At 34.4% G+C, this 24,052-nt stretch overlaps 1 protein-coding gene across 1 annotated transcript in view; it reads left to right on the top strand.

The window, feature by feature from the left end:
* PCDH7 (protocadherin 7) overlaps window positions 1–22,714 on the top strand; it is a 265,738-nt gene extending 243,024 nt beyond the window's left edge. Inside the window, exon 4 of the mRNA XM_053941476.1 lies at window positions 18,390–22,714. Coding sequence (XP_053797451.1) covers window positions 18,390–18,769 — 380 coding nt within the window. The 3' untranslated portion in view covers window positions 18,770–22,714. The remainder of the gene's footprint in view (window positions 1–18,389) is intronic.
* Window positions 22,715–24,052: the final 1,338 nt, after the last annotated feature.

Here is a 24,052-nt window from a genome sequence, read left to right as displayed (position 1 = left end):
TGAATATGAGACAATAACATCAAAATCTTGCAGATGATCTGTACTGAAGGTCATAGCAGGGGGTGTAATACAGAAATGTAATAATGAAAACTATAATAAATGTTTTTGTTTCCTGCAATATGCTGACACATCTTCATGGAAATAAAAGGTTCTATTTAACTTCATTTTGCATAGCAGAGCTCAGAAGACATGTACTTTCAGAACAAGTGAAATAGTTTCCAATATGAGGTACTATAACTTTTTATAGAAAAAGAACTCTGAAAATGTCTGTTTTGTTTGACACTATTTTCTCCCCATCTTAACTTTTCCACACAAGTTATTTTCTGCATATGGCAAAGAAAGTGTTGTTCTTTTTACTACTGTTTTCAAGAATATTTATTTCTCACTATTTAAAATATGGGAAATTCAAAATATGTCTCTTAGGCAGATATTAGAGAATGATACTTTTTCACAAATTTCATTTGGTCAATAAAAGACTATTTTCATTAGCATAAGATTGTGAAGTTAATAATAGGGAGAAATTATTTCAGAAGTTATTTTGAAAAGCTGTTTTCCAGAGACTTTTTACCTAGAAAAGTGTTGTGTACGTGTCAGTTGCAAGCTGTGAGGTGCTAAGATATTCTGCAATTCAGGATGTATGACACAGAATTCTTCTGATGTTTGTAGCCTTTTAAATAAATTGTTTCATTTCTTTTAGAATTGCTTCCTGCAGAGAAGAACCTCATAATTAGAAACAGAGTAGGTAGAACTGCAGTGAAAGTCCCTTGATGTGCTGGTTTCCTGATAGATTTTTTGAGATAAGATGAACTATAGCTGTTGATAATAATTCTCTTTCGAAGCCAGATCTACAGAACTACCTAGAGTTAGCTTGCTTTTAATTTCTTTTGATGAACAACAGAATATTAAGCATGAAGCAGGTAATTATAGTATTCAAACTGAGTCAGGTTTACTGACTGGAATGCCTATTCAAAACACTACAAAAATTTCATTATAATTGCTTATCTTCTGTTTGGGTTGAGTTCCTTTCAAATCTAATGATTTCTTCTTTTTTTCTTTCCTTCACTTTTTTTTTTTTTAAGATATGCATACTTTATAAACAGACATCCCTCTTCCATGTTCTTCTTAGCCTTCTTTTGCTGTCTTTTTAAAAAATCCTAACAAATAATATTCCCCAATCCAAATAACACCTAAAAATAACCTAGAAGACCAGAAAAAATGTTCAAGGTAGGATAACATGTGTAGTACACAGTTTGTATTTCACTTTCATAACAGGCAGAGAAAATTGGTGAAATTAGTCTTAAGTACTTAAAAGTTTTCCCATCCTGTAGAATTTAGTTCTGTTCTTTTCAATCTGCAATCTCATATTATACAGTGCTCTTCTAGAGCATGTCTGTTTTGTTCCATCCACATATAGGCATATATAACTTGCCAGTGGTGTTTCATGGGATGAAACATATTATTTGTAAAATGGTAATGGTATAACACAGCAGATATCTGTCTTACAAAGTAATTTTTCCTAAAAAATATATGCTATGCGCAGCAGTGACTAAGGCTTAGACCAAGTTTCTACTACACTAATCCTTTTGAATCCTATATTAGCATTGACAAATTAATCACTGCAGTTTTAAAGCAAAAGTTTTGTTAGTAAGACCAGAATTTTTATTTTTTTGTTCATCACACTATATGTTTCTGGGTTACTGAACTTTTATGTATGCAACCCTTAGGTAAAGCAAAGTTTGTATGACTCCATAAGTAGTATCAGTTTCATTTTTTGGTGCTATCTCTACAAATTCATACTTGTTGATTTCATAATATTCCTTTGTTTATATTTTTGTTTGATAACCTTCTTGGTTGAGTCTTGCTGGGTAAATAACACAGCAAGAGATTCCAAAATAATAATATTCTCTATAACCTTATCTTACTAGAACAGTATGTAATAAGCTAACAATTGCTTTTCTGTTCTTAATAGTGAAAAAAGGATCTTATGAGCTGGACAGAATATGAAAATCTGAAATATGTATTTTGCTAGTTCTCTTTAATATCCTTTTGTCCCACATTATGTAGTCAAGCAACCTTCTGTAGATTCCTATGCGGAATAAACTACAATCTCCTTGAAGTCTCATTCTGTCACCTATAAATTTAGAGGCAGGAGCACAGATTCCCCTCTGAGCCACAGAAAATTCTCTCAGTTAAAGAAGTTTAGTTACTCTTGAGAATCAAGCAATCCTTCATTTTCCTTAAAGGAGTTCCAAAGCTTTGCTCAGCAGCTTTACACTTTTGAGCTGAAAAATACATTATGCAGTAATTATATAACAGGCTACAAGCTCATCTTTAAATTGTATTTAAATTTAAATTGTATTTTCTATCATGCTGTTTTATTATCTCTGTCAATGTAAACTTAATAGATGAGATGGAGTGAAATACAGCAAAAATTTTGGTACCATCTTTAATGTACCTCTTATCTTTTTGGAGAAAAATTACCTATGCTTTGGATGTGCTGCTGATGTCAGTGTCTTACAAAATGGTTTAAAATTGCATAAATCTTCCTCTGCTTTATAATAGTTAAGACGCAAAATATATAATCTCAAGAGCCCAAGAGAACTTATCGTGTCTTTCTGTTCCACTGAAATTTTCAGTTGCTATCCTTGGAACAGATCTGGATCATACTTTACATTGATTTCAGATGTTGGCATGCTGCCAAATTTAGCTGTTTTGAATTTGCACTTCTCATTGATGACAGAAATATTTGATTCAAATATCAGAGCAGTATGAAGTTAGTCTCTGAATTAACAAAATATTTATGCTTTTTAGAAATTTAAATGAAGCTGGATTGAGCAAAGTTCTAAATCCTAGGTACTAGTGATGTAATCCATCTTGTGAAAGCTATGCCTTAGCTGTGTATTATTTTTCCCTGAAAGACAAATTAGGTAAAACTATATCAGACGCAAATTCTAATAGATGTTTATAATTCCTTTGGCAAATTTGTGTAGCTGAGTCAACAAATGTGTGCTTGAGTCAACAATTTTAAATTTTCTAAGAGAGTTTTCTAAATACATATTATTGTAGAAATTTGTATAGATTTTGTTTTGCAGAACAAGAGATGTCTGCAGCTAGATAAATTTTCAGGGACTGAAGCATAATAAATGAATCTAACAAATGAGAAATTAAATGATACTTTGCTTAGTAAGGAAAATTTATTCCAAATTTGCTCTTCCTTTTCCATCTGTTCTACCTCTTAAAACTTGAAATCTAAGATATGTCTGTACACCTTAATTGAAATTAAGATCTCCCTATGAATAAAATTATTGCAAATTAACTAGAAGAATTGTTCTCGTAAAGCATGATGACAATAGTAAATATCATAACAAATTGCTGTTTTGTTGTTCCAGAAAAAGATGTTATTATATGCAAACAATTTCAGTGAGAGGCAAGATATTTCTCTGTTGAGTTTCAAATAGATGTTGTATGCAATGCGTTAGATCCATAGAATCACTTAGTGACAGACAAAAATGTCCTAATCTCTTAAAATTAAATTACATGGCACTTATTCAATGACTTTTAATCTTGTGGCTTGGAAGATGCTATCAGTCAAAAAAGCAAAGCAACTTGCTTTTTTGATCTTTCCTTAAATACAGTGTCCAGCATGTTATATAGAAGAAAATGAAATAGATAACACCATTTCATTAAATTACTTTGGCACAGATTTACACGTTTATAGACTTAATTTTATACAGAAAAAAAGAGTTGGACAAATATTTTGTATCTAGTGACAATTATTTAGATGGTACTTGCACTCTGCTAATGTTATCTGTAGAGATATAGGGATATGTGTGCTTGAGCCAACAAATCCAGGGAGGGAAAAAGGCAAGGAAAAGGAAAGATATATTAGGTACTGAAGTTTGTCAATGATTTTGTCCAGGATTGATTGACATGAGAATTGTAAGTGTAGAAAATACACGTAAAATTCAACCTATTAAGTCTGATTCTTTAAAGGAAAATGAGGAAGACCTGTCTCTCACAGACATTTCTTGAATCATGAAAATTGTTTAAAGGGCATCCTAATTTATCCAGATCACAAGGCTATCTGTGATGGCAGGAAAAGATTTTTTCTTGAAATGGGTTCCTTATTCACTTTCTCCCAGTAGCTGTTCAGAGCTTTGTATATTTATATTCATTATTGTTGCTGTAAGAACAGTGCAGGTTTTCATTATTTCATTGGCATGGGAAGCCCTGATTCAGTTTTGCTGTCAATATTGACCTCTTTCTGTACCTCCTTTACTATCAATAACTAAAAGCATCAGTAAATAGAAACAGAGAAAACTCCACAAAATACTTTTGCAGCAGGACAAAATAATTATAACAACACTCAAGATATATGTAATTGCAGTTCACATGTCTGGTAGGGTAAAGGATGCACTTAGAGTTTGTTCAGTTGGTTTTTGCACTGTTACACATACAGCAATTTATCACACATCTAGGAGGAAAGAGATTTGAGAGTATACATAAATAGTCTAATAAATAATAGGAGTCTCAAAATACCTTCACAGAAAGAGCAGAATAAAGTCAATGTTAATTTTAATGCTGAAAAGTACTTTTGTCAAAGTATTTTGAGAGCATATTAGTTTTTCCATTTGATTTCTATCTGTATTACTTGAAAGTGAACAGATAATTTTCAAATTTACCTAGGTAAGCACTCTGATTTAAAATAGAATATATATGTGTATATATATATATAGCAAATGCTTTACCAATCCATTTAAGTTAATTATCTTGAAGTGTAAGTTTAATAAAGTAATTACTGGTGTCCACCACTGTGGACTGTGGGTTTATCTGCAGTGCTTAGTCTACACCTAATTTAATGGATCACTATCAGAAATGCTTTGTTTACAAAAGGGCATGAAATATGCTCATCAGCCCTCTCTGTTGCTCATTCCTGTACAAGGTCCATGAAATACCCAAGTGTGATGCGCAGTTATTGGTAGGACTTCATCCAGCTCTGGTGGAGCATGTCATACTCTTTGAATAATTCTGGAATAATTCCCTCATCTGACAGTAAATGTGGCTCAGGTGATATTTCAGTACACATTTCTTTGCCTGAAGTTGCAGCTTCACAGTAGGCACAAGTAGAAAACAATTGTACCAGCCAATATGGAATCTATTGCATGAATAAATTAGCTATACTTCAATGCACAATGCTTTACATTCACAAGAACCACAATCCTAACTGACACCTCTATTATGATCTCAGAGAGAAGCCAGAGACTAAAATACTGCAGAGAGAACAATTTTCTACTAAATATTTTTCTGTCAGGAAACCATATTTAGAATGGCCTAAAAGGAAAATGACTGTACAAAGTGTGCACTATATGGCCTAGCTACAGTGCGTTGTGGGGGCAATAGTCGGAAATAACCATTTAATAAACAGTTTAATAAAAATTTGTCTGAAATAATAATTGCCAAAATACCACATTAATTTCTTTGCTTTAACAATAGTTGCCCTCAAGTCAAATGAAATCTACATATTTCATTTTTTTATCTTCCATTTCTTTATGTTCTGTCCAGCCCCTATATTTGACCCTTTAACTGCTGGTGTTTAGTGTCTTTGGCTTTTCAAGATAGTCCAGCAGCTGCTAACTGATTATGACAACTCCAATTAATATTGGGTAGATTAGTAGACTGTGGATTTAAACTGGGAATAATCAAGAGGATTATTTTTTATTTTCCTCACCTCCAGTCAATACTTTTAAAACACTTTTTTTTTTTCAGTTATATATGTACTCCTAAAAAGAAGATAATTTAACCTCACTGTTAATATGTTTTGCTTGGCTAAGTTTTCTGCTATCCTAACAGACATAATTAAGGTTTTTTTCCTACCTATTGTCAAGAATTTAGTCATGCATTGCCAGTGAAGCAAGCCTAACATTGTCATTTTTACTGAAGTCTGAGTGAAAGTATTAATTAATAATTTTAAAAATTTCTTGATATTCAAATGAATGGAGCAAGCTGGAAAATATCTCATTTATTCTGGAAAAAGTAGATGTTAACACTGAAGCAGTAGCCCAAAGTATATATACTGCACATAGTAAGAAATCCGGAGATGTCACAAGCAGAGGAACAATGGAATAATTCCTGAGATTTACAATTTTATGGGTATGGTAAATGCTTTGGCAAACATGTTAAACAAAAGTATACTGACTAATTTTAGTATTGTGCTGCACAACGTAAGAGGAGATTAATTGCAATATTAAACATTCTTAAAACAATTATAGAACTGATTTACTAAAAACGTCCTTTCACTGCAGTTACTTATGACAAAAACTATCATAGTTTTACTTTGGGGCTGGGAAATATTTCACAAAATTCAGAGGTATATATCAGAAAATCTGTTGCAGAGTATGCTCAATTCAACTAAATGACTTAGGAAATTTGAAGATGCTGTTACTTAGTCAACAAAACCCCAGTATCTTCATCACAGGGATGAGAGACAGCTCCTGACTGATATGCTTAGATACCCCTGTTCTAGTCCAATCTCGCCTTTAACATTCATCAATCCACAGTTCTATTTGTATAGTAAAAGCAATACTTTACCACCTATAACTGTTGAATAATTATGGTCAAATAGCTATGATATACACTGCAGTCTCTGTTAGATTCTACCTCTCACAAGAAGGATTGACACTAGTGTTTCTGACAGGCTTAGACTTTGCAAATAACACTTGATTGTTTTTCCTGTTTTGTTTCATTCAAACTGCTTCCATTCTTCATATTGTTAGGAAAAAAAAAATATCATTATACTCTTTCACTCCATACTGAGATAAGCAGTGATACTCTAACCTCTTTTCACATAACATTCCTATGATTCACCTGTAGGATTACAGTCTTTCAGCTATATGTGCTCAAGAGGAATTAGTGCTGGGCTTAATACTTAATTACTAATGGACTGTAACCCAGATGAATCTGTCATAAATATGGAAAAATGCTGAGCTGATGTTTGCAATTAATTCACTGTAATCTGCAGACACAGCTGAAAAATCAATAAAAAAATTAATGGAAAAAATCCCTTTGAGCAGGACATAAATCACACTGAGAACACTGAGAGATTCATTATCTTTCTCTATTTGTCTCTTCATTTTTTGAGGTTTAAAGACTTTTCCACATACTTAAAAGTATGTGGAAAAGCGACATCAACAGCAAAAAAACCTAACTCCCAAAACTCCCTCTTCTCTGCAAAATCTCAATAAGAAAGCATCAGTACTTATAACAGAAGTACAAATTTAGGGGAATTAATTTTGTGAGGTATTAAAAACACCTGTAGGATAATGCAATCATCAGTTACAGCTAGCACAGCTTCATGAGGGCAAAGTCCTTCTTGTAAAACTTAATTTGCTTCTACAAAAATATTGCCCACCTAGTTGATTAAGGGAGGCCAGTTGGTGTAATCTTTTTGGATTTCAGTAAATCTTTTCATACTGTCTCTCACAGTGCCCTCCTGGACAAAAGTTCCAGCACACAGCTGGATAAACACATCATGGGATGGGTGAGCAGCTGGCTCATGGGTCAGGCTCAAAGGGTTACAGTGAATGGGGTGACAAGTGTATAGATAAGCATATATTTAGTGTATATCTTTATACACAGATAAGTGTATATTTTTTTACATTGCTTGGGATAAGGTTCCCTTCATGTGACCCAAAAGGTTAAATGGATACTTCACACGACTACTATATTTCTTCTTAAAATATGACTTTCTCTTGACAGTTGCTAAAGAGGCAGTCACAAGTTGTTTTTGCTTCACGCTGAGCTCTACATTACTTAGATAATAATTTGCATGTAGAGCATAGATAACTTTGTTCTTTCCCCCATTTGAAAATAACATAATATAAATTAACAGAGCTTCAACTCATTTTACACTTACAAGTTTAACCTTTGAGAGTCTATGATTTGTAACAAAATATACTTTACATGAGTCACAAAGAAAACTTCTGGAAACCTGAGTAATTCCCTTTTTATGAAAGCAGTACTACTATTTAATATAGGTTACCATTCCATATTTTATTCTGTGTATGCAGGTATAAAATACAATCCAGAATCCAGCAATGTTTTGCTTCACAAAGTGGAACAGTATGAAGCACTTCATTTTCACAAATGCAGTGGTACTATCAACATAATCAGTTCAAGTTACTATTTCATGTGTCAGAATAATTCTATAAGAAGTAGCTCACTGAAAGATATGAAAGAAAGAAATCACTATTTTCCCTTAAAACCAGTTCTTAAATATAGAAGCCTTCAAACAGAAGCCTTAAAATTTAGTTTGAATACTTGTCAACAAGCACAAGTAGTTCAGTTTTTCTGTTTGTTTATTGATTTTATTCCTGCCATTACCTTTGACAATTAACTGGCCATGCGCTTAGAGGGGGTTTATCTTTTTAATCAGTCACCATTTGAAGCTAAACCTTAGCCATATATAATGTACTTTTATATTGCTTCAACAAATATCAGTCTTAAAAAAGAGCGTGAACCTCCATGTCACTGACTTTTTCTATATATTCAACTTTCATTATCAGTTCTGTATATCTTTGAAGATATTTGTGAGATATCCATGAGACCAAATGACACCAGGCATCTTTTGGGCCCATGTCTTTTAGTTTCTAAATGAAAGCAATGCTGCATTCATTAGCATCCCTTAGAAAGTATTATTTGGAATATCTCCAAAAATAAGTTATCTGTTGAATGAGGTAGGCATAAATTGAAGGGAGGTAAGGGAAGTCATGGTGCTTTTGTCTTCTGTGGCAAGAGCACTTGTTTTCCTACCTGGTGTCCATTCCTGATGTGAAAATATATTATTAAATCCTTATCAACTGGAAATAAAATAAAAGAGAGGAACTGAGGTGAGCTACTAATGGCTGCTAGCTACCTGATTCCCTTATTACTCCTGCAGCCCCATCACTTTGGCAGGAGTATCAAGGAAGTTATGGTGACTTTTGAGCCTCGATTCAGATTTTCTTAAGTCATCTGTAGGAGAGCTGACATTCTAATTGCTCCATAAATTGTTTCAGCTCAGAGTTTGTTAAGCACTGACACATTTTACTGAAAAAAAATAAAGGCATGTAATTTGACACAGTGACAGATTAATACCTTAGCATTAGATTGGCAGAACAATTAGATGGCTTAAATGTTTCCTACATCTTAATGTCTGCGCTACTTCAGGAAACCACAGTAAGTCCTGCTTTTCTGAAGGATATGTTGCCATTTCAGTGATAGAAGTAAATCAGGCTATCAAAGGATTTAACAGGATTACAAGAAGTCTTGCAGCAAATACATTTAAATCTAGAAAATTAAAATCTGGGGAATTTAGGTTCAGCATGGTGTATTTAGTATGGTACTCATCACTGGTATCCCATAAGCTGATACTTAGTTCTCATTATATACATGCAATTGGTTTTGTGAAAGAAAATTAAATAATACAGTCTGAACTACAGGAAAAATGCAATTTAAACAAGAGAAAACTGTGTTTCTACTGGCCTTTCCTATTTTATAATGTAATCAAACTAGTGTTTGTCTAGAATTAAGCCTGTTGAATTTGATTTCATTTAACTATAATGTTTTAACAATTTATGTTATTGTCCTCCACTGACAACCATCAGATCAATATGATTTTGGCCTGTAAAAATACAAGTATGTATTTTTTTAGTGTAAAAAAACCCCAAAACCCATAGAACTGTTTTTACTACAAGCTGTCTTTAAGTTAGCTCTGAAATACTGGTGATTCCTTGAAGAACATAGATGCAGTATTATTGAACTGGTATAATCACTAATTTAGGCAAGAATTTATTTTTATCAAGTTGTTCTATAATTCCAGAAACAATTACAGAATATTATACTTTAACAAGCTGGAGATAACTATGATACAAATAATTATGACTATGTGGAAACTCAGTCAGATATTATTCCTTGGGTAATATTTCTCTATTACTTGGGTGATATTTCTTTGGTTACATGTCTGAGTCATTTTAAGTAGCTATACAGACTGGTGTACTATGTTTAATAAGCATAAAAAAAACCAATCAAAATTTTATACGTTCATTATCTTATTTGACTGCTCCTCCCTAAAACAGACAGGCAATATTCAAGGGAAGCAAAACAAAAATCTCATATAAGATGTAAACACTTGTGAAATTTTGAATCTTACACCAGTTTCAGGTTTAATGGACTTCAGAAGTGAGATATGTTTTGCACTACTACAGGCAGGAGCAATATTCATCCTTTCACTTCGTGAAGAAACTAATTGTAAAATAGGATGGATGTGTTTTTTCTCAGGAAACAAGATTTTAAAAATGCTAAATTATCATGTTGGAACTTGAGAGTGGGCGGGGTGTTTTTATCATTACGGGCTTCACGTTTCTGTATTCCTTTGATTTATACCTGAATTAAATGGTCAAACTATTTTTTTTTTTGTTTTGCTTGTAGTTTTATTACCATAAAATTTTAAGGAGGCTTCTAAAATGGATTTTTTGTTGAACTGAGGCCCACTGTCTGAGGTTGATTTATTTCTGAGTAAGTCAAGAGTCTCAACCCAGAAGCAGTTAGGAATTGGATTGAGGCCAAAGAACATGAGAGTTGGCAATCATATCAACAGAACTGTAGAGATGAAGGGAAACTTTAGAGGTCATTTAGTGCATCCTTTCTCTCCAAGGTATGATTAGCTACATTTATGTTATCCTGGGAAAAAAAATTTCTAGACATTTGTAAAACTCATCCCAGATTCTGTAACCTTCCATTACTACTTCATTCATCCTCAAAGATTTTTCTAATTTTTAACCTGATTTGTCATTGTTGCAATCAAGACATTACTTCTGGTCTTTTTCACTGTGGGCATGCAAAATAGATCGTTTCCACTCTTAGGGTTTTTTCCTTGCCTTTTAGGTACATTAACAGTGCTCTTTTTTACCATATCTGCTTTCTCTTATCACCAATTCACTTTCATTCATCTAGCATGAACTTTTTTCAAATATAAAGAAATATTTAACTGTTTCTATTTTTCTATTACACTGCTTTCTTTGTCTGTTTTGTTTTTATTAGTTTTAATTGTAAAACCATTTAGCAGCATGCGTTTCCTTTAACATGTCACTATGATCTCTCTTGGAACTGCTACATATTAGGACTTTAGACTCATCACAGTAGTGAGTCTTGCTGGCTTTAAGGATTGTTTAAGAGGAACTATTATTTTCCACCATTGTTCAAGTATTGAAAATTCTCACTTTCATTCTATATTCTTCATTCTTTATTTCTACATTTCTTTCCTTTGCATTGAAAAAATAAATCAGATTTTCAGAATTCATTATTTTATATCATTCTGTCATACCTTGTCTCACAATACTAATAATTCCATCAACATATATAAAACCCTTCTGTAATCTCAAGTATTTTTTTAAGCACTGAAAGGAATTTTAGAATTAGGCATGAAATACATTAAATTATTCTAGTACAAAAGCAATTAATATGTTCATTACTTTAGTGGAGTTGGCATGTCTGAAGCAGTGGATTTGTGTTTGACTTTATTCAGTAAGACTGTTTTAGAGATGGCATGCACTATCTCTGCAGTACACGATAATGCCACATTCAGAATGACAGCAGTCCAAGCCTTGGGGCATTAAACGCTTCTTGAGATATGTTCAACTGCTGTTTAACTGTATTTAGCTCAAGGTACAGAGAGAAATTGCTGATGCTTTCTAACATGTCTAAGTATTTTTATAGTGTCTTGGCATGTCAGAATATGCCACAGAACAAACTGGGGTGCAATTCCTGAATTACTGTAATTAGGAGGCAAGAATTTCAACAACAGTACTGTTGTAGCTGTATATCCCTGTAGACTAGCTTTCTTTTTCCCCCTTAAACAGTGATTTTCTACAATATGTACTCTCTCAGCTGTTTTCTGCATTATTGTTCCCTGATCATGTAGTCGATACTTGTTAGGCTTTAAGAGCTTTATTGTGTCCCTGATCACACCACTCATAAAAGAGTCATGGCTGTTTATATGGCTTTTAATATAAAAGCCATATAAACTTACTCCACTTTAATCATATAATGGTGTTTCACTTGCATATCGGATGGTCTTCTGAATGTAATATATTTGTGTACAGAATGCAGAAAAAATGGGGTTCATCCAAACCACAGTCTCTTTCATTACTATATAGCTGTTCATATTCTTTTTTTCTTTTCTCACAGTAGCTGGAACTACTCCACATGCACTTTTTACAGGTCCTCAATAAATGGAATCATTAAGAGATACTATGGGCCTGACAATGTGGAAAGCAAAATCTGCATGTAGTCATTGATTTGTCATAGATACTATTCAGAACTCCTCTGCCAATGACTCCTCAGATCCTGTGGACCAAGCTGCATGGTTTACAGAAGTACTGTTGCACTGCTGTACTACTGTATGGCTACTGTGGTTTTGTACTCCTCCAAGATAAAGATCTACACCTAGGAATGCTTTCTGCAGATGTTCAGATCATTGTGCCTAGATAAAGTGTCACTATTGGTTTGGAAGGTTTTCCATCTCCAGGGACAAGCAGAACAAAACTTTTGCCAACCTAAGTACATCTTAAGTCTGCTGTTACCATTAGCTTTGCTCATGGTTTACAAAAATTAAAAAGTGAAAAGCTCTTTACATTTTTCTCCAGTGTCTGTGCTAGAACCATGTCATGACTAGATGTGGGTCTATAAAATATATTTTACAAGAATGGTTGTTAAAAATGTGTAGAGTGGAGCCAGAGTGAGCATTCTTGGCTATATTTCTGCAATGTGTGTGTAAAATAAAAGCAGATAACTTGTAACATGAAGAGTCATAAAATGGATAGGGTTGGAAGAGACTTTAAAAATCATCTAGTTCCAATCCCTAGGTGTACTTGTTGATTACTGAGTTCATAATACTGTTTATGACCTTGATGAAATATATTAATCTCTTTTGATCAGGAATAGGAGAAGAGAAAATCGTTTCTTTAGTATTAAACTGGAGATAGAACATCATGGGATGGAGGTTAGTGCTTGTGGCCGCAGGGCAGACACGCGCGTGGCCGCCCCCGAGTCTCTGCCAAGACTGCTGCGGGTGGCGGTGATTGCTGCAGCATGGGTAGCACAGCAGAGGCACAGGGCACGAGGAAACTGAGGCAGAGGAATGAGGGCAGGACACTTGTCTCAGTCTCCAAGGATTTAATTTCCAAAGTGGGGGCAGAGCAAGTGACAAATCTGAACCTGAAGGAGCTACTTTTAAAGGATAGGGGGAACACAGGGAAGACTCAACCTCTGACCAATAGGAGGGCATTAGGGGAGGGGTGCAGGGTAAGGGCTCCCCAACAGAAGCCAACACGGGGAGGGAGCAAACCTTACAATCCAATTCTGCTTGGAGGAAGGGATGAAAGACATGGAACACTCCAGAACCAAAGAAGTGTGCTATCTTTGACAGACAGGGGTAAGACAAGGGAACAAGGGAGGTATACAGGTGGATTGACATGTGGATTGACATACATTTTGGCAGGGAAAACTGTGATAAACAACTCAGGACTGAATCATTAGGGAAGCCAAACGGGGTACATAGAATGAACCACTACAAACTTATAACAAGGAATATCAAAACATACTACAGAAGAACAAACTGTAGAATATCAGACTACCACACATATCACTGTGAATATGAATAGTTAATAAAGTTTTTAAAAAATCTAACTTTTCTCAGATAACTTTTAAAAATTTGTGGTGGAAGTGTCTATCAGATACAATGACAAAGCAGATTTTAAGGCCCTTTAAATTAATGTTTTCCAATTTTTTCCCAAGCTCAAGTCCGTCAAATGAAATCTTTTTTTAAAGTATTACATTTTGAATTATCCATTTACATGTATGCCTAAAAATTTTTCTAAAAATCTGCATTTTAGGGAGTGGGTTTACAATGGTTGTGTCAAGTTCTGATCTAGAGATACCATGAGAAAATATGCTTGAAAACAACTAAGAGGATACCTTCTGATGACATTTTCTGATGATCTTTTTGTGCAGATAAAAGGCTGAATTTGACTTGTCTATACAAACTCTTGGAACCTAATCCTATATCTACAGATTTCAGTATAACAAGAAATATCACATATCTTTCTTTACTAATTAACATTGTGATATTTTTTTTAGTTAATAAGGGGCATTTTATGCACAAATTTAACTCAGTTTCCAGATATGTAACTGCAGTAGGAATCTGTTATGCTGCTCCTTGATGATTTGCCAATTCTGTTGACAAATTGTTTGCTGTGTCATACTCCATTAGACTTGTCAGTTCTTAGTGGGGTCAGTACTGGAGTATTTAACTTTTAAACTGAGAAGCACTAAAAAAAACATTTAGCTTAGAGATATGTTTCAACACAAATTATACTAGAGGACATGAGCAAATTTATTTTTATTTTCAGATTTAGAGATTGTTCAAAACTCCATGGGCTAGGCAATTTAAAATGCTGACCATAGAGTCCCTACTCTGCAAAAGAGGGTTGATCTGTTTTGGTGAATTAGCAAAAATGCAGCTACTGTGTAGCTAAAGTGGCATGACAGTTTATCCAAATTAGAGGTTAAATCACTGTTATCAAGTGCAGTGTATAGAAAGCACCCCATCTTCCCTTAACCCACTAGCTTAGGTATGTCAATCTTTTAAACAGATGAGAGATTAAAATGCAACAGGTTTCAAACCACTTTAGATTAAATCTGTACTCAAATGCTGATTCAAGCTCTAAGAACAGATGCAAGAAAGCAATGGAATAGAAGGCTGTAAGTGTCAAAGTCTTAATTGAAGATTTTGTAGAGCAAAATATATGGCACTGGGTTTGACATCCTGAGGGACATGAGGCTGCTGCTGCTGTTCAATACCCCCAAGTCCAAACAGTAGCAAAGGTGAAGATATATTTCCAGTAGGCACATACACGAGCACACACATACACCAGATATATACCAAGTTGTCCACACAGATCACAGACACTCAAAGCCTCCCATGAACAAAAACAGCACCAGGGGCCTCATTCTGTCCTCCTCTCTGGCTGGACAGGATGAAAGACCACTAGTGATAATGGACACTCCCATATCTATACACGCACTCATAATAGAGAGCCCATTCCCAGAAAGAGTTAGAAAGGAATTTAATAAGAGGACAGGACAAATGGTGTTCATCTGGCACAGAACATAACCAGACAAACTTATTACCCAGCAAACTGGGTATTTACATGTGACTGGCTCTTTTATCCCCTTATATCTCTATTTCCCCTCTATCATTTAAACTCCTCACTTGTCTTCCCGATGGTTCCTCCCCTAAACATCATCTAAGTCCTTTGCTATCCCAAATTCATTTTCCCTATATCCTAAAATTTACTCTACATACCTAAACAACAATCCCCAGCATTACACAGAAATCTTTCCTCCTGAATCCTTGTTTTGAGTTCCTATCTACTACTATACACTCCTGTGATCCTCTGGGCTTGGACAGATGGACCTTTGAGGGTCTGATTGCCCTATGGTGGGCAGGGTAGGTCTGTCAGGGTAGTATTTGGGCTAGTATTGTTCTTCCAGTGTCTCTCTGATCTCTTCTGCGGTTGTGAAGATAAAGTTTATCACCTAACCCAACAGGGCAACTCAGCAACACACTGACTTGGAGTTTTTACTTCTTAGAACAGCATTATAATGGACTGAATTGTACATTAAGTTCTCATGCTTCACAATAAAGAGTTCCAGTATTTGTCCAGAAGTGAATAGGAGAAGCACTACAGTGCAAAATGGTGCATTTTCAAGTGCATGATTCAAAGACCACCAGCAAGGGAAGGATTTTTATGAACTCATTTATTGTTGACTCAAAATTTTTTTCAGCTAGAAAGACCCCATCAGAAATAATGAGATGCTAATTGTTTCAATTTGGAAAAAAAACCCAAACTCAAATGACAACAAAAGAAAATATTTTCAATGAACATATATTCTTATGTTTTAAATAAAGGTCAAACAAACTGCCTTGATCATCAGTTGCTAATATTATGTCAGAGTAAAAATTAAAATACTTGAAGCAAGCAAGCATAATGTTTAATGGCCCTTTTTTTTTTTTTTTTTTTTTTTTGGAAATAAGGTGCTGCTTCAAATAATTTATAGAGGTTTAAGGGAATTGCTCCTGTTCTAAAAATATGAAAAATTCTGCTTAAAAATCAAAGCATATGAGGGCATCTGAGTAGTTAATTATCATTAGGGAGAGTCTTATCATTCTTATTCTTATTCTTATCATTAGGGAGCGTCAGAATAATGCTGATTTAGCTGACAAATAGAGGATTTTCCTGTAACCATCCTCATATTCTGTGTATGTTTGCAGAACACAGTCATCTGAAAACTGACAGGCTGATAAGTTTTCATAGTATTGCATTGTTCACTGGAAAAAAAAAAAAAAAGTGGGAATTGTGTCTAAGGGAAAAAACCTTAAAAGTAAATTGGGGGAAAAAATTTTAAAAAGAAAAAATCACGCAGGTCCCTTTTCCCAGCCTTACACATCTTAGTTACAGGGTTAATCAGTTATCTAGACACTCATTAAAGTCAGTGATATTTCATTGAAATATGAAATTTTATACAGTATTCAGAATACATACAGTAAGTTCTATTAAATGTTGACACCTGTCAGTAGCAAATAGTGTACACATGCTTTACAATACTGCAATAAATTATTTATTAAAATAATGCTTATATGCTTGAAAAAAATCAGGACAGGAAGAAGATAAATCTGACTTTCAAGAGCTTTTGCAATTCTACCAGGATTAAATCCACAGATGTTGAAATGAAATATGCTTTCTCTGCAAGCACATGTTTTACATATTTTAAATTAAAGTGGTTTATTCTGGAAAAGTAAAGGATTTTTTGTTGTGGGGTTTTGTTTTTTTTTTGTTTTTTTTTTTTTTTTATCTTCAGCAGTAGTCTTTTTTACCAATTTATATAAAATCACAGCTGGAATTGTCATCATTTGAGAAGGTACTCTATCAGCCAACATCAAAGAGAAATAGGCAAAACAAAAGTAACAGAATGAAGTCTGAGCAGGCCTTTGAAGGAATTTTTCTAAGTTTGTGTAACACATGTTATTACAGGCAAAAATTATTGTTCACAAGAACTTTGGTGTTGTAGTGGGAAGGTAGAAAGATGCCATAGACCATATGAAGTACTTGATTTTGTTTCCATGTTGAAGTTCCTTGCTCCCTTCTAAAATAACTTATTTTTTTATAAAACAAACCTAAATATTTCATCAAATAAGTAATATAATATGAAATTCATATCAAACACACCTGAAAAATTCATTTTTTGATTTATGTTCTTTGTCAGCTTTGTTTGAATATAATGTTGTTACTTTGAAGGCAGCTTCAGTTATTCCTCTAGACCATAAAGTACACTATAACTGAATAAAAGCAAGGTTTAAGAATCTTACCCATTCCTTAAAATAGTTGAGGTAGTTTTTAAATTCAGTTGTATGCAAGTATCAAAATACAAATATTAAATATACCTGCATTGCAAACAGGCAGGAGTCAATCCTGCAGGCCTTGGAACTTTGCTGGTTTGCAGTGAAAGCTCTTACAAGTACAGAAAACTTAGACATAATGAACAGGAACAGGACACCTTCTAACATAGTGTGTCACATATAAAATATTTCTCTTTTGGCAGCACTCAGATTCATCCCATGCTCTACCATGCACATATACACACAGAATGGTGTTATTTGTACTATTGCTAAAGTTTATAGCCCATAGCAGAGGTTTTACATGTTTCTGCAATTACTGATTGTACAACTTCTGTAACATTGTGGACTAACAACTCAAATGTCCAATCCTCAGAAATACAAGCAGAGGGTTACATTATATGAAAATTCAGTCCCCTTGTCAATAACAGATCTGCTCATTTGCAGGGCATTAAATATATTTGTAAGTATTTGCAGGGTACAGGGTCTCAGGGTCCTTCCACATAAATTCAGAGTATTCTCTACAAAAAAATTCAAGGAAAGGTATTTTTAATAATTTCTAGAAAATTGGCAGTATGGAATTAAGTGCTTCTTTCACTCTTTCAGACATCAAAATTAATTCAGTACCTAATGCCAAATGCTTCTGGAATTGATTTACAGGCACAGGAAAAAAGATTAATAGCCTTTTTTTTTTTTCAATTATTAAGGTTGAGAATAACTGTACAGATCTGCTTGTTGCCTCTGGGCACATGCAACATGAAAAAATTATTACTGAGGAACTTACTGCCACATTCCTATCAAGATCTTTAAAAATACCTTTTGTGAATGTAAGGATTCTCAGTTTCAGTGGAAGTCACTGTAATCTTAGTTTGTAAAGACAACTCTCTTTTATTTTCAGATTCACGGCCTCTACCAGATGTAGCCCTAACAGGGAAGTGCACCCGAGAATGTGATGAATATGGCCACTCAGACTCCTGCTGGATGCCAGTCCGCACTTCTCCGGAGAGAAAGCAGAAGAGCCAGCCAAAACTCTCCACTTTCATGCCTGTCGATGAACGGGGCAGTCAGGAAAAGCTGGCCAATGGAGAAGCCTCCCTCATGGGTGACCGCAACAGAAACCTCCTTAACAAAAAGTTGACCTCATCCTATGAGACCTTCAGCGCAGCTAGTTTCAGCAAAAATGAAGAAGGCAACCCAGAGGATATCCCCCTTACACAGACAGGGGAATACAAGCCATCTCCTGTCAATACTCTAACTAGAAGAGAAGTTTACCTGTAGGCTGAAAAGCAGCAACAAAGTTCTTTCATAATATAAGAAAGAAATGGGGCAAAAGTCTTGAAATCACAACAATTTTAAGAAAAAATGTGAAACGATAAAGAGGGGGCCACCAAAGAGACAAGAGATCTGCCTGCCACTTCTGCCTCCATAGCAGGCATGTAATTATACTGTCTGCCTGACTATACTGTACAATGTAGAAAACATTGTTGTTACTTGCATGTCTAATTCCCCCTCGCTGATTTTTATTTTCCTAGATCTATGGTTGCAAATTCCTCCCATAGTAGCAAGCTTGATTAAAAAGAACACGACACACTGTTGTTTCCCCTCTGCAGAAGCATGAATTAAACCACTCATTTTGTTTGTTTGTCATCTGGCTTGTTGAGGATAACAGGTCAGGGAAAATGTATTCAAAACATACCATCTGAATATTGCTGATCCCCATCAGGGACAATCCTTCAGAAACCATAAAGATATAGGATAAATATAAAGGAATAATCATTAATAGGCACTTTGTGAAGACCACAGCTTTAATATTCTCACCTCTCATCTGAGGCTGGAAGCAACAGAAATACATTCAGCCTGAGACTGCAGTCAAAAACATGGCATACTTTCCCGTGATTCATGGACTCTGGTTCTGTTTTATCCATTGAACAAACGTGTCTTGCTGTGTCCCTTTCTCTCTTTCTCTCTCGTTCTCTGTAATGATTATTTCAGTGTAAACACAATTACTTACAATTATACCATAGGATAGCAATGATAAGCTGTTGAAATCATTATTTTGGGCAAGACTAACATTTAGCTGGGAAGATTGTAATAACAAAAAGGCCAAAGATCACACAAAGGATCAGGGGAACTGCTAAGTATTGGGGCTTGACTGAGAAAATAAATGTATTCACAAAAAAACACATGTACTCATAACACAGCTTCAGTTACATTCTATGCAGCAGCACAGTTCACAAGCCCAGATGACAAAGTTTTTTTCCAGTGTGGTTCAGTTGAATGCCCAAAGGAACTGATGCTTTTTTTGTAATGACATGATACATTGCAGCACATGCTGCATATGATATGCTGCATATGCTAGTTCCAGGGAATTTTTAAGATCAAAATTAAAAATAATAGTGGAAGAGAAGGCCGTGTTAGTGGGAATGCTTGATGGGAGGGAAAAAGGTGGACTATGGGATAATGCAGTAACAAGAGAACATTACAACTTGGATACAAAAGCTTCTTTTCAGATTGCAAGGCATGGTTGCTAAGTCTGGTCATCAGTGTTGCAGCTTATCAACTGCTTCAGTTATGTCAAAGATGATGATGAAAGCTTTCTTGAAACCAAGTGCATTAAAACCAAGAAAAGTGCAATACTAAATGATATCAAGACTCAGAACATTTAGCATTAGTAAAAAATGGCCTGATAAACAGTGGTATGATACCTAGGAGGTCAAGAGGAGTTAAAAGGAGTCCAAGCTACAATATGCAAAAGCTGTAACAATTATCATGGTGAGTGCTTCTTGGAAGGAAGAGGAAATGAAACAGGGTTTTGTGCAATAAAAGCAACAAAACATGCAGAACATCAACCAATTGCTTTGTAGTTGATGCTGTATTAATAACCACAGACTGAGCTCAGACATTCAGACAAAAGTGACAATCAAACACAGCAAGGACAGCTCAAGGACGGAGAAAGCATTCAGATCCCTGGCTGTTGAACTGGCGTGAAGGCATGGCTAGATGGCTCTCTAGTAACTGTAGTCATAATGTAGCTTTGGGTAGTTTCTTGCTTTGAAGAATTGCATAGAAATAACCTTAAACAGCCTAAGGTAGAGGTTGGTAAATCAAAACAACTCATCACATTTATCTTTTGAATTCACTTCTCCATAAAGTGGGTTGGCCTTTTCATTCTCCTCTCTGAAATTTACTTTCTTCAAGTAACATTAGTTTGTGTATAGCAGTTATGATGAATGGGCACATTTTAGAAAGAAAATATTAAAATCAAAGATTATTAACTATTGAACATTTTTATGTTTAATTATTTAAGTAATACGGGGAGATGCAAGCTAGTACTTTGTTATGAGACTGCGTATAGCAGTTACTGCTTTGTATAATCTGTAAGTACCTGTTTAAAAATGCTTCTAAAAATGCTTATGTAATGTAAACACACTTTTCTTGCACGTTTCAACAGAATACACAATTGCATAACAAAAATGTTCAACAGAACTTCCTTTAATAAGATTTTATTTAATATTACACACAAGAAAATAAATTAGGTAGCTGGGTTCCATATATTCTTAGACACTTTTTCTACAAGGCTAATAATACAGGTCATAATAGACCTTCAGATTAAATGGATCAGCAGTCACTCACCAATTTTTGCACCACATAAAACAGTCATGAAATAATTTTCTTGTGTGCATCTCCTTAGATCTAAAATGCGTGAAAGAATTTTTTAAAAAGTCTATCTACTGTAAGTATTCACAGTAATTCTTGTGGAACTAGCCACTATTAATATGCTGATTACTCTTCTGACCTGGCATGACATACAAATATATTTTGTGTTTGTATTTTTCCTCTTTATTTGAAATAGGTTAAATCTGGTGCCACTCCATAAATAGAGTGCTTTTGTATAAAAAATAAAGAAATAATGCTATAAAAAAATAATTAGGGTGAATGCAAAATATGCAACTGTGCCTTTTATACCTATTATTATGGTAAAGTGGTAGTTGGGTTTGGACACTGAGGGGTAAGGGGCTATTCCCAACTTTTTTGAACCTGTATATTTACCTGCGTTTATTTTCTGAGAAATTATAAATAATATATTTAAAACAAGCCTTTTGCCAAACTCAGTTAATGGACCAGTCTTAAGCATTATTAACAGAAGGCTGTGGTTTAAGTAGGTCTTGAGGATTTTTTTTAATTACTGTTTGTGTGGGGTTTGGGGTTGTTTTAATTTGTTTTTAATTCTGCTGCCTGGAAAAGTATGATCAGTCTATATGATAGCTATTTAGCAAGGTGTCACCAGTTCATGTTGCCAGGAAAATTGAATTTTTTTTTTAATAGCTTTTAGCCTTCATTACATTTTATTTGTACAGTATAGAAATCATCTTTTTCTTTCCTTTCATGGGAAACTCAAATGAGCTTTGCATGTATTTTACATTAGGGCACCTTTATAGATTGATGCGTTAATATATAACTTTATATGTATTAGAAAGTTCAATAGCTTTGGTCTAAAATCTAAGACTTATTCCAGATCTCAGACCCACTATGTTTATTAAATATGGTTTCTGACTGGCCTGCTGCCTGAGTTTCAGGAAAAAAAAAGTTAAACATTATTTTTATGTGGGGGAAAAACTTAAATGGGATTGAAATGATTGGCTGAAAGGCTACCCTAGAAGTTGTCAAGCAGAAAAATCATGAATACAGATAAAGATCTTGTCATAAATCCAGCCATCACCAAACACTTGTAAGCAAGTTGGACAACAAAATATTTTTCTTTCTGTTTCATTGGTGATAAATATACAGTTTCTTTATGAAAAGAAGCAGATGAAAAAGCAATAGAAATGAAAGCCCATCAGTTATGTTGTATTACTGACTGAAAAAGCATAAGCACTAGGAAGAAGACAACATTCACCAGCTACCTGGGGTATGCTTTCAGACAACTTTTCCTAAATTTTAAAGCACTTGCATTCAGTGTGGTACAATCTGTTTGTAATATTAATCATTGACTATTGTTCTGCAACTTGGATGTTGATAGTGAAGCAGAGAACAATTTATCATTGTTTATTATGAGTCACTATGCACGCAACTATGCTAAACATGGCAAAATATATTAAACGCTAGTCCACCTCTATTTATGAAATATTTACATAATTTAATTTGCTTTTGTACAGTTTTATGTAAATAAATTGCTTGTCATTTTTGTCTCTGCAAATTAAAATATAACATGTTCAACTGGTTGCCCATTTGCCAGTTTACTTTCTTGGACAGTCTATTCCAATTTTACTAGATTAAATCACATGCTAGTTTCAATATTTAATGGTATTTTGAATAAAGATGACACTGCTTAGTAACTGGCCACAGATTCAGCTGCAGAGGTACTGAGGTTTTATTGGTCTGCAGAGTGAAATTTGATAGAGGCGAGGCTACTGTCACCCAGGACAGCACACAGCTATTTTCACAGTAGAAAGAGAGTACTTGTAACCTGAACAGTTGTTTCTGATTACTGTTCAAAAGGATTTATTTTCAAAATGTGTTCCAAATCTTCCTATTAAATGGAATAACAAGCCTTTAGTAAAAGTCTATGAATTTCCATTATGGAATGGCAATTTTCTTATTAAGAACAAGGCTGCTATTTTTTCCAAGAAGTTTAAAACTATTAACACATCCTAAAATGTCAGTAGAGCATCTATACTGAGAAAAACAACACAATTAATACAGAATTTCAGGGGAAAAGAGAAACAAGAGCCTCCAGTTCTCTCTGGCTGTGAATCAAATTATCCATCTCAGCATAACTGTAAATCAAGAATGAATCCTCCTCCAGAAGGAACATCTAAGAAGAAAGAGTTTATTCCTTAGCTGTCTGGATCACACATAGCTTTTTTTGTCTTTGCTTGTTTGCTTGTTTGTTTTAAAAGAGCAGGTTCCAAAACAGCCATTAAATTGGGATTTGCATCAGTTATAATATGTGAAAAAAGTGTTTGTGGGGAGAGGGATCAAAGGTCAAAACTCCTTTCACCGCTCTGTGTTATGCAAAATACAGAATTACTACAGAGACCTTGGAAACCACTGAATACAATTTCCCAGTAAACATCACAGAAAGAGCCATTTATATCCTTTTACCTTAGTTACAGATTAGGCTTTGGTTTTTGTGAATACAAACTGGCCAGAACTTTTTTTAAAAATAAATGTTACATTGCAAATTTCTTTCTCTGAATGTGCTTTAAGTTAACATTTTCTAGCCTGCTTTAATGAATGTGTAAGAGATTCTTCCTTCCACAAGCAGAGGTCTGAATCTGCAAGCCTATGGGGAAAGTTTAGTTTACCACCTGACCTTGGATCTCTCACACTGCACTTGAATGAGCTACCCCTACACCTCTTTCAGCAGAAACAATATTTTAATGAGTAACTTCAATCAAGATTTTAAGTTTATTTTATATTAGTTGTAGCATGCAAGGCATGACCTTATGTTTGTTTGTCTTTTATCTGCATTTTGTTTACCCACTGCATCCAGGAAGGTGATTACAAGGAAGATAAAATAAATTTCCTGAGCCACTAAGAGTGGTAAGAGAGGATGAT

This window comes from Vidua chalybeata, chromosome 4, assembly GCF_026979565.1.
Source record: "Vidua chalybeata isolate OUT-0048 chromosome 4, bVidCha1 merged haplotype, whole genome shotgun sequence".
In the NCBI taxonomy this organism is placed as follows: domain Eukaryota; kingdom Metazoa; phylum Chordata; class Aves; order Passeriformes; family Viduidae; genus Vidua; species Vidua chalybeata.
Note: the sequence above shows the minus strand (reverse complement) of the source record. Positions and strands in the feature narration are given on the sequence as shown.